The sequence below is a fragment of the Triticum aestivum genome, chromosome 2B (genome assembly GCF_018294505.1).
Source record: "Triticum aestivum cultivar Chinese Spring chromosome 2B, IWGSC CS RefSeq v2.1, whole genome shotgun sequence".
Classification (NCBI taxonomy): Eukaryota; Viridiplantae; Streptophyta; class Magnoliopsida; order Poales; family Poaceae; genus Triticum; species Triticum aestivum.
The window spans coordinates 253750015-253762127 of NC_057798.1; the positions used below are offsets into that span (position 1 = coordinate 253750015).

At 47.3% G+C, this 12113-nt stretch overlaps 1 protein-coding gene across 2 annotated transcripts; it reads right to left on the bottom strand.

Moving 5' to 3' along the window:
• Window positions 1–4075: 4075 nt before the first annotated feature.
• LOC123041170 (cysteine-rich receptor-like protein kinase 6) lies at window positions 4076–7649 on the bottom strand. 2 transcript variants are annotated; one of them, XM_044463858.1, is made up of 7 exons: window positions 6670–7641; window positions 6061–6186; window positions 5865–5992; window positions 5579–5789; window positions 4993–5230; window positions 4764–4914; window positions 4076–4679 (listed from the first exon to the last, which is right to left on the bottom strand). In XM_044463858.1, the coding sequence occupies exons 1-7, from the start codon at window positions 7526–7528 to the stop codon at window positions 4338–4340; spliced, it is 2055 nt and encodes a 684-aa protein (XP_044319793.1). In that variant the 5' UTR covers window positions 7529–7641; the 3' UTR covers window positions 4076–4337. The 2 variants fall into 2 exon arrangements, with proteins under 2 accessions (XP_044319793.1, XP_044319792.1); XM_044463857.1 differs by having other exon boundaries at window positions 4076–4914; window positions 6670–7649.
• Between the last annotated feature and the right edge of the window lie 4464 nt (window positions 7650–12113).

The following is a 12113-nucleotide window of genomic DNA, read 5'->3' on the forward strand; positions in this document are numbered from 1 at the left end:
GGAATTCCTCGTTGGCGAAGACCCTGTCGAGCCTTGCCTTAACATTCGCATCACCCGCTTGACGATTGTCCCAGGTGTATGGAGTGCCTGACCACCCCAAGTCTTGGAGGGCCACCTCATCAGTTACTTCTCTGAATGCTCTCATCTGTCTCTCTGGCCTAGCAGCCCGACTAAAGTGCTCATTAGAGAAGAGAGTTTCATTAAAATCACCCAAACATATCCATGCCGCATGCGGTATGTTATAAAGAGTGCGTAGGAAACGCCAATTATGGTGTCTATCTTCCGCTCGGGACGCCCCATAGAAACCAGTAAACCTCCATTGAAAGGAGTTTTGCTCTTTAAATTTAACAGAAACATCAATGTGACTAGCACTATAATTGTTGAGGTCCACAATAACATCAGCGACCAAAACAAACCAATACCACCACTTAGACCAGTACTATCAACCGCAAAGCACCCGCCGAAGCCTAGATGTCTTTGCAAGTCCTCAACCCTCTTCCCTTTGATTTTTGTTTCCATGACGAAGAGGAGTGTGGGTCCTTCTAGCTTCACAACATTGCGAAGCTCTCGAACCGCCTCGGGGTTCCCAAGCCCCCGGCAGTTCCATGAGAGGCAACTCATTGGGATGGGCAGGACCGATGACCGGTCTCTGCCGAATTTTCAGGCGTTGGCCTCTTCTTTTTTGGTTCACGAACCAGATCCTCATCATCCTCTCCCCCTGCAGTGCTCGTGCTCGGCTCAAGTTCTCCGGGGATATGCGCCGCCGTCAGAAGCAATTGCCTGGGTTTGTAGACTGATGTCGGTCCCTCTTTCCTCTTATACCGCACGTTTTCTTTGTTCTTCAGGGGCGAAATCACCTCTTCCCCCCATCTTGACTGGTTTTTGTTCTGGAGTTTCTTGTCTCTTGCTTGCTACTCTGATCAGACTTCTGTCCCCTCGAGGAATTGTCGCTGCTTTCTGGATATCTGGTCTCGTCAGGAGCTCGCAATGATGGTCCAAACGGCAGCTCTCCCTTGTCATCTCGTGAACCAGGATTAGAGCAGTACAGATCCGAATGGCCCAGCCTACCACAAGAGAAGCAGAAGTATGGGATCTGCTCATATTGCATATCATAGTGATCCACCTTCTTCCTCCTTGCCGAATCTATTAGCACCCATCTCCGGAGCGGTTTATTGACATCCACAGAAACCCTTGCTCGGAGATAACCTCCATTGTGATCGAACTTTGCTATCTGCACCTCCTTGTCAATCGTCCGAGCTATTGGGAGGCACCATGCATCATCTCGCAGGTTGTAGGGTAGATTCAAAACCCTAACCCATACTTGTAGCCGATCAAACTTAACCTTGTCAGGGCACATGCACTCGTCGAACTCAGCCAGGATGACCGCGTTCTTGTTGATATGCCATGGCGATCCCGCCCATACTCTATCTCGATCACGCTGGGCTTCAAATTCAGCGACAAAGGTGTTCGTCCCAGTTGATCGGAATTGCAGTCCTCTAGGGTTTCCCCACGCCGGTCGCAAAGCATTGCCAATGGTGTGAATATGATACAGGTTTTGGTATAGAACCTTCCCTGCTAGCAGCCACTTCACCGGAGCACCGTCTTGTCGATCATCTATCACGAGGGGAGTCGCCTCCTCTTCGGATATATCCAGCTTCCCCAGGGCTTCCTCTAGTTTCTCCCTCGCCGAGCGAGGGTTGGTCGGCCCAGAGTCACCTCGCACCGTCTCCGCCGTTGGTGGTGTAGCCATACCCCCGGCCGAGTCCTCGGGGCGGCCCGCCGATGAGATCCGCGGCCGCCGATCGGTTTCCACTCCAAACCCTAGCGCCGCCAAAGAGCCCTAGGTTTCGGGGAAAAAAACTCCTGATGACTCACGTAGTTGAGACTATCAGATTGAGTTTTTCTACTAGCATAGATTCCTCCTTGCCTTCTCCCCAGTATATGCGTAGCTATGAGTTGCACCATTGCAAAAACAGGTTGTCCTTGCCTAGCACCGACATCCCCATCCTTGCAGCAGTGTTTTATGTGGTGGCTCGCCGCCGTAGCAACATGCTCGACACCTCACATCGTCATTGTCACTAAATCCATCCCTCCCACGCGTTGCTGGTGCCTCGTCGCCGTAACATCTATCGCCACCATCGCGGAATCCCGCCTCCCACTGGTGCAGGGTCAACTAACCAAAGAAATCACATGTAAGGAGTTAGAGTTAAAGATAACCAACAACACGGAGACGAAGATGTATCCCGATGCTCTCTTCCTTGGAGGTAAGCTAATCACAGTTGGAGCCTTGGAGAGATGAGTGTTAGCACAAAGTCATACCAACACCACAAAAGAGTTAACCTATTCTTTTTGAGATATCACAAAGAATTTGATTCTCAACCACTAGTGGTAGACCTTAGGCGGCCTCCAAACCTTTAAAAACTTCTTGGGTAAATCACAAGAAGTTGATTCCTCACCAGAGAACTCCTAACACCCAAGACTAACAAGACAAGTGCCAAGGATCCAAATCAAGCTGAACTAAAAGAGTAATTGGTCAATGTGCGAGGAATGAGTGGATCTTGCTTTTGGGATGATTCCCTCTTGAATTTCTCCAAGAATCAATGGTTAGGGTTTGGAAGAGGTGGAGTAGAAGTGTGGTGGCCGTGGATGTATATTGCTCTAGAGGTGACCCTAATTCTAACTAAAGAGGAGTGTATATAGCGATAAGTGAAATCTGCCCGCTATGGTCCAAAAATGACACACTAGAAAGTCCGGTCGATCTAGACCAGACAGTCAGGTAACAGACTATACAAACTAGGGTTTGTGAAGAGTACATAAAATTTGATCTACTGGACAGTCTGGTCTATCCATAGAGCATTCTAGTCCGCTGAACAGTTGACCGGACGGTCTGGTCCAGAGGGGTAGAGTGTCTAGCGGCAACAAAAGGTTCTGGGGTGACTAGATTGGGCACCAGACAGTCTGGCCCTTTGGATCAGATAGTCTAGCCTCGACCACCAGACAGTCTGGTCCAGAAGGACCGGATAGTCTGCTCACAACCGAGAGATTCAGCCGGATGTAGATGACCTACTGAATAATCTAGTCCCGGGATCAAACAGTCTTGCGGTACTAAAAACTTCTAGACATGGTAGATCATGTGAACTATTGGCTTTTTTGTGGCTAGTCCCTTTTGGTGATCATGTGTGTAATATTTGAAATGCGGAATGAGCTCAATTCTTCACCTTCGTATGTCCCTTTCTTAATAGTGTGGGATCCGTATCAACTCAATATCATAAATAAAGGGCTAATCTAAGCCTTCGAGGATCCACGACGACGTCTTTAATTTTGGACAGGTGAGGAGTGGGGGGTCGACGATCCTCCATCAATCACCATACATGGCACTAATACCTGAGATATACTTGCAAACTACATTGATCCATATAATGTGTGTGTATCATCAACACCCAATATCATATGAAGTGTATCGTGCACTTTTAGGAAGAGAGATAGAATATAGGGATAAGGATGCGGGAGGAAGGGGATGCGGTGTGTGGGCCCACGGGATATGTGTCGCTCGAATGAGGCAGCTAACGCAGCGTGAGCAATCAGACGGTGTTTAAAAGCCTTTTCCCTTAATTCTTATCAAACCTTACCACATCAATAAGTTATCACATCGACCATGTTATTAGCTGGTCATCTCATCATAATCATTCCTTGCGATTATTCATATCATCTTTCTTAGACAAACCCACATCATCAACCTATTATTCCATTCTTGTGATATGGACGATTTTTGGAGCTGGCACTTCACATCGATTGTTAGATTTAGATTTAAGAGTTGAGGAAGAAGGGCATGCTTACCTATTATTTAGGCGACTCATCTATTTCTAAATAGTGAGCTAATCTTTTGTACAAGAGTTTTTGTATACGGACTTAAGATAATGAAACAGAGGAAGTAATAGTCAGAGTACTAGAGATAAGTTCTCCATTAAGTACTTGAATTTAACTTATTACGGAGCTTCCTCGAACTGTTAAATGCTAATTTAACACAATGTGTTAACAGTGACTATAACAATATATCATAAATATATGTCTCTAAGCATTCTGTATTGGATCATTACACCAGTTTAGACCTCCTTAATCAAACTCCATGACAACCCACCTTTATGTACAAAAGAAAGCATATTATCTACGATAAGTTGCATAAATATTTCTGAAACATCTTCAAGCCTTTGGATCGATACTCAACGTCATGTGCAACTCTAGTGATTGACATTTACAAATTTTCATGCAACTGAGAATTAATAAAACCGTAGAAAACGGTGTGTCCTAGTCATACTTGTAAAGCTTCAGGTTTCGACTTATCTAGGATAGGGATCAGTATTAGTGACCTCATTCACTGAGAAATTATCCTCCACAATCACATCAGATTTGTCGTATATATAATTGCCATGTCTGGCATGTTCGAAAACTGAACTGGAGTCTCTCGCAAAGAAAAATGCTGGTTGTCGTGGTGGCTGTAGTTTTACTCTGTCTCGGGTTAGCATGAGTACAACTGAGAATATGTTCGGTCTGTCATCTGGATCCTCTTGGATGCAAAGAAGACCGATGTGGATGCAGCGCAATACTTCACTTTTGGAGTATACATTGAGCGATTTGTCAACTATTTGCAATGTCATATCCTTAGTCCAGCAGTTATATACCTGGCATATGAGTATATGCTGTACAATCAGGTTATCAATTTTTAAGTATCCTTGCACTATAAAGTAGCTGAAAGTACTGCTTACATCGCTTAGGAGATTCACTGTGTTATTGTAATCATCCGAACTGTTATTCTTTCTCCTAGTTACAATCTTGAGGATTAAAACACCGAAGCTGAAAATATCAATCTTGGGAGACACGTTTCCAAATATTGCATACTCTGGTGCCATATAACCGCTGTGAAAGATTAGGCATTAAACCTAGAAAAACAATAGTGTATAATATTCAACTATGAGTCAATCTGTTTCCACTTACTATGTTCCAGCAACATTAGCTGTCTTGGTCTGAGTATGGCCTCCTCCTAACAGCCTTGCCAACCCGAAGTCTGCGATTTTTGGATTCATGTTCTCATCCAGCAAAATGTTGTTAGACTTCAAATCCCGGTGAATGATTCTTATGCTCGAGTCTTCATGAAGATACAATATTCCCTTGGCGATTCCAACAATGATATTATACCGCAGGTTCCAATTTAATTTCCTTCCCTTCCTTTCATCTGTTTCAATAAAGTCAGGAACTTAATCATGTGGCGCTCTATAAGAACAACGGGAATCATATTAAAATAGGAGACAAAATCTACAGTGAATGATGATGATGCACTTAAAATACAACTCTAATATTTCTTGGTCTTATCACAAGTAGTTTCTTCACATTTATTGTTTCAGTAAAGTTTGTTATGACATTCATAGATTCAAAATCAACAAATTCATTCATTATGCTATGCACATCACAAATTATTCCAACTGTCCTGAAAATTTTCAGACACGGACAATTTCAATCTGCAATGACAAGTTAGTTATGACAAAAACGTTCATGCTCGATCGGTAATTCCGGATGAAATTACCAAACAGGAAGTTGTGGAGGCACCCGTTTTTTACGAACTCGTAGACAAGCATCACTTCATTCTGATGTGAGCAATACCCCAGTAACCTGACAAGTTTTATGTGCTGGAGCTGAGCCAAAACTTGCACTTCATTGTGCAGCTGATTCAGTCCCTCTCTACTAGTCTGTGAAAGCCTTTTCACTGCCACTTCTTGCTCATCTGGAAGTGTTCCCTGTAACGAACCCGCCTTCCTTAGAAAATAATAAGAGCATCATGGTTCATATTGCACCTAGACTTGTTTGTTTACCTTGTACACAGTACCAAAACCGCCCTCTCCGAGCTTATTCTCCTCGGAGAAGTTCTCTGTTGCCTCTTGCAGTGTAGGTAAATCAAAGATCATACATTTTCCTCTCGCAGCGTTATGAAATGCCAGTCCTGCAAGAATAAAGAGCATCAATAAACTGTAAACTCATGGACTTTGAAATCTACAAAATGCTTCTTACCTGGCTGCTTCTTCAAAGGTTTTCTTTTCTTGAAGCAAATAAAAGCAGAAGCAGAAAGTATTAATACAAAGACAATGGTACTGGCCACCGATGCAGAGATCTTTGCTGCTGATCTTTCCTTCTGCCCTGAATAAAGAAAGAAATTTATCTTGTGATTCCGTCCTAAGACTTTTTTATTTTAGAAAAACTTATTTTCTTTTACCATATTTGACCCAATTACTGGGTGTTTATTGGTCAGTCGTCAGTACTCGTAAAGAACGGTCAAGTGTGCACTGTTCAACCTTCAGTATCTTATCCAGTTTTGTTAATTCTGGTAAGTCGACAAGAATCTACTACTCCCTCTGTCCCATAATATAAGAACGTTTTTGACACTACATTAGTGTTAAAAACGTTCTTATATTGTGGGACGGAGGGAGTAATAGATACGGGAGTATGGGAGAAGTCTATGAAACAAGGAGTCCAAGATATTGAACTGGAGTAGCATGTGGACTGTGTAGTGAGGAAATTTGACAAACACCATGTGGGCAACAGCCACCCCACCGGCCCATTGATATTTCTGAAAATTTCGTCAAAAAAAAATTCTAATCAATAAGTGTGCCATGTTATTACCTCTTTTATTCGACGGCGGTGAAATGTCCACCGGTGACGGCGGCGAAATGTCCACTGGTGACGGCGGCATTCCAGCAAATGCCGGCACCGGAAGCCGCAGAAGAGGGCTGCCTGAGAAGAAAGGATACAACTCGTACCGGTAGTTGCATCGGATCCAAAAAGCCCTTCCGCTCTGCCCCCCGCTGAGATACCTGGGCATCATCTGAATTATATCCCCGAGGCAACTCCGGCAGGCGGCCGGCGCCAAGTCCGGCGTGCACTGCACCAGCGCGTAGATCGCGGGGATTCCGCCTCTGTCGAACATCTCCTCGCCCGTGGCAAACCGCTTGGACGAGTTCGAGGACGCGTAGTCGGCGGTGGCGTTCAGGAGCACGCCGACGGCGTTGTCGAACACCACCGCCGGCGCGGACACGTTCCGCGCGTCCGTCTGGAAGATGAACTGGTTGCCTCGCCCGTCGGTGTCGGGCAGGAAGTTCTGGTTGGAGAAGTGGAGGAGGCAGAGGTCGTAGAAGACGGACGCGTCCTTGCTGAAGGCGCAGAGCTGCTGCGCGTCCTGGAAGGCGGTGGTGACGCAGGCCGCGCAGGCGGAGGCGTTGGTGTCGCCGCGGCAGAGCGCGAGGGCGTAGACGATGTCCGGCACGGAGCCCACACTGCCGGTGGCGAAGAGCGTTGGGGACGCGGATGCGTTCTTGGGGAGGCTGACGGAGAGCTGCCCGAGGTTGGACTGGTAAGTGCTGTTCGCCGAGTAGCTCCCGCTGTCACCGCACACCTGTGGTTGCGCGGCAGCCAGCCACACGAAGAAGATGGGCGCGAGGAGCACGGCAGTGAGATTGGCGAGGGCGCGGTGGCCCGTTGCCATGGGCGGCGGTGCCGGTGCAGTGGTGTGGCCGGTGAAGAGAAGTTCGTGACGACTTCCATCGTGCCGTGCAAGCTCTTAGGACATGGATGGTTTGACTCGCAACGTGGCGTTGTTTGACATTACAGAGCAAGATGAGAATGACGCATGGGACCCAACGCCTACAAAGTCAAGCTCCTGTGGTTCGGAGTGTCAAGCTCATGGACTTTTCTGCAGTAAAGTAACCTGTATTCCATACACTGCAATCCTAGCAGAAATTTTTTTGATGGCCGGAAGAATTGGATCGACATTCTCAAAACATTGTCCGGGAAGCTAATCAAGTGGTGCACAAATTAGTTCCGTATACTTTTGATTCAAATTATGTTATCTTGGGAAGGTTGTCCCCCAATTTATTTTTATGAGTTTTTGAACCATGTAATAAAGTTTAAAAATCAAAAAAAGAAAGGTGTCAAAAGTAGAAATATCATATCTTCTTAAGGAGCCAAACTCTAGCTAGAGACTAAGAGGATTAGGTTTTGGCTGGATGCGAGGTGCCAACTTATCAAGCACGAAAGTCGTAATATCCCAGTTATGGGTATTGTATCCAAAATAGTCTATTTTTTCGACAAAACTTTTCATCTATTTATCTTTCGTCATGGCAGTATAATGAATATAAAAATAATAAAAATTACATCCATATCCATAGACCACCTAACGATGACTACAAGCACTGAAACAAGCCGAAAACGCGCCACCGTCATCGCCCCTCCCTGCCAGAGTCGGGCAAAACTTGTTGTAGTAGACAGTCGAAAAGCCGCCGTGCTAAGGCCTTATAGGACCAGCGCAACAGAACAACAACCACCGCCGTTGAAGAGTACCGTAGCTCAGAAGGATCCAATATGAAGATGCCCAAACGTAGGCTAACTACGGAGCAAATTCACCAAGGATAAATTCGTCGGAGTCACACCTCCACACACCCACCGATGGTACTAGACACACCATCAGTACCAGGGCTAGGCGGAGAGAACCTTATTCCACCTTCAGGGAGCCGTCCCCATTTGGTCTTCCTGAGCAAGATACAAACCCTAACAAGACTTGAAGAAACATCTGAAAACGGAGCCCTCGCGCCGGTAAGGGTTGGGATCCATTGCACCGCCATGGCCGTAAGATCACCAGAGACTAGGTGGACCAACGGCGGTGCCGACGCGGGGGTGGGGGGGGGTGGTGCAGGGGAACCCTAGTCTTTTCTTGGGGAGAAGGCAGCAGCGTGGACACCTTGAGAGGACCTTACAAGTTAAATAACAAAATCTAATTGATTTACGGCTAATCAGTATTAATTAAAAAGGAGAATTATGATATTGATATAGTGTGACCTAACCCCTGTTACTCCAATTGAAATTCTTTCCAGAGTTCTTAAAGATATTCTCTATTTGTTTCCGTTTCCCTACAATTAAGTACAGTCTGACACCATTCCTCGTATTTTCAGCAAGTTCATACCGCGAGCGCTGACAGTTCAAAAAAAAAAGAAGCAAGTTCATACCAGTCGTTACTCAAGGATGGAGCTCCAACCTCCACGCCTCATTGCAACCTAAACGTTGGTCCTACCCTGGCAAAGCAAGCAAGAAGAAGCACTGTGGAAACAGGGAAAGAAAGATCATGGGAAGAAGTAATAAAGTGTGTTACACCTCCGCCCACCCGTCCCTCGCGTCGCCTCTTTGGTGACATGAGCGAAATCCAGTAACCGCACCGCCGGCCACCCTCCTCCACCTCCTCTCTCTATCGCCATCGCTGGAGATGCCACTGGGCTAAGGTCGCGTGGCGGACGGCGGCAGGGGGGAGGGGATTCTCGCCTGGCAGCTCTCGGTGGGAGAGGCCCAACCCCCTTCGTCGCTCTGCATGGTGGCACGTGACCGGGGGACTTCAGTCAGCGCTCCTCTCCGGCGTGATCGGTGCAAGGCTTACAACTTTCTCCTGTGTTGCGCATAGCAAAATCGGAGCTGCCGGTCCTCGACGTCTGCGGTCGATTATTTGGCTTCTTTGGCTGGCAAGGTCCTTGTGTGTCGCTCATTTGAAGGGGTCTTGAAGGGTCATCAACGGTGAATTCGGAGTCGCCTGCTCGGGGAGAGGTGATGATGATGACATGGCCGGTAACCTCGATGCTGGCCTTTTCTTGGTGGTGTGTGTGGTCTTGTTGGTGCCAGGTTGATCGGGGTGCCAATTCTTATGGATGTGTTGTAACAATTTTCACACAGGTTTCATTAATTAACCGGGCAACTCTATTCTACCTTTTTTAATGAATCGAATCCTAAGGAACCGTGTTTCAATTTTTTAAGAAGGGTAAAAAACAAAGTGCGTCGGAAGGCTTTCCCGTCAAAAAGGAACATTTACATTTTCACCCCTAACTTGAACCCAGTATTTACAATTACCCAAGTTTCAGACCTACTCATTTTTGCCCCTATTTCATTGCGTGGTGTTATAGAAATATTCGTTAGCGACATTTCAGTCTTGTCTTCCTTGCTTGCTAAGCTTTGCGACGTTTCTGTGTAGCTACCAATGCTTTACGTTATTTTGTAGAATCCGTTAAATATTTATTATCCCTAACATGAACATCAAAAAACAACAACGACCATTCATGAAGATGCTCGAATAATACAAAAGAACGAAAATCACTTGAAACTATAGAGGAATGTCATGAAGCTTAGAGCATCTACAGCCGGACGCCCTATATCCGTCTCATACGCCCGGACAGTCCGTTCAATCATCGACCGGTCACGAAATATGGACCCAACCGGAGCTCTCAAACGGGCCTCCAACGCTTGGGCTGGCCGGCATCCCTCACATCCATTCCAAATGTAGGGCGGATATGAGGCAGCCCGGGCACGTCAGCCTGACCCACCGCTGGCCCACCCCGACCCCACAAAAATCTCCGTCTGGCAGAAACCCTAGCTCATTCCGCTCCCCTCCCCTCCTCGACGCTCTCATTTCCCCAATCTGTCAAATCCCTAGCGTCGGCGAGCATGTACAACACCGGTAGCCGCTCCGACGGCAGCTTCGATGATAAGGAGGAGTTGGCGCTCCGTATCGCGCTCGAGCGCTCGCGGGTCGATATGGGCAGCAGCTCTGGGTCTGGTGCGACGCCTCCTGTCGCCCGTCGCGGCACCGCCGATGTCGGCACCGGCCCTTCCCGCCCCACGCACGGATCTACGAGGCCTGCCCGATCAGCTCCTCCCGGCCGACGACCTCCTCCACCTTCGGTCGCTGCTCCACGCGGGCAGTGCTGGGTTCTAGTGCCCGCCCAGCTGACGTCGCGGATGTGGACTCTAGAGTCGGAGGCACGAGTTGCCCACCGCGAGAGGCAAAGGGCAAGGGAGATGGCGGGTGATGGTGTCCTAGACTAGGGGGTACTCATCACGTCGTCTCCTGACCAGGTGGATCGGGCCGAGGACCCCCATGGTGGTTTGCTCATGGGCCACTTCACGCAGCCCATGCCATACACAAGGAGGTTTCCACAAGACTTGGCGCACAAGACAAGGAGTCCTCTAAATCCTAGACCTCTAGTGCATTATATGAATCGAGGCCAGGCTAGTGAATAGATGATCTCATATTCATTAGAACAATTTCATGGTAGATACATGTACCATGTACTACACCCATATCAATACAATCAAAAGCAGGACGTAGGGTATTATCTCTTCGAGAGAGCTCGAACCTGGGTAAAATCCCGCGTCCGTGTTACCATAGCTCCAAGACGCCTAGCATAGGACCCCTACTACGAGATATGCCGGATATAAAACCGCCATTGGTGCTTTCATTGAGAGCCTGCTGGCAGTCGCTGCGGGGCGATGGGAATTTAGATCGTCTCTGGCGCGATCTACGCGTCGGAACCAAGCTTTCTTGTCGATGTCGGCATCTTCGTTGCTGGCTCGACTGGTCACCTCGGCTAGACCGTGGACTGTGCTCCTCGTCGGATCATCAAGATTGTACGGATACTTACATCATAATCAACTCCGATCTCTATCAAGATAATGGAGGAATCATCCATGGAGCTCGGGGGCTCAACGTCAACATTGCCCTCGGGTGACCGTGCTGTTTTTCTAGACAACGAAGTAGTATCCACCATCACTACCTCCCCGAGTGTCACTTTGACGAATGCTTTGGTGGAATTGTGCGGAATTGAGTCTACAACAACCCTGTAAAATTTCATCGCATTTCGATCGGGGAATCTCCATCAATCTCCGATATACTAGAGGCCTGTCAAATCTAGACGGGAATCTGGACGAGTTTGGGGCGAGGAGTCCAGCATCCAGCTCGGGCATCCTTCGGAAGATCCAACCGTTGGTCGGCTGCAGAATTCCAATATTCACCACCCTCAAAATTTCAGCTTGATCCGACTGTTCAAACTCCGGGAAACCTCCGATGAGTGCATCAATTTTCGGATTTGCTTGCCTGAAAACGAATCCGACCCAAAGTCATCTTTTTTCATGAACGGGATATTGGACATCCTTTTTGAAGGAATTTTTTTCTAGGGTATTGTGTGTTGTTCTCAAACACGTGCCCACAAATTTTGAGTCTTTTTCAAGGCGATCTTCACCATCACGCCAATGTCAAA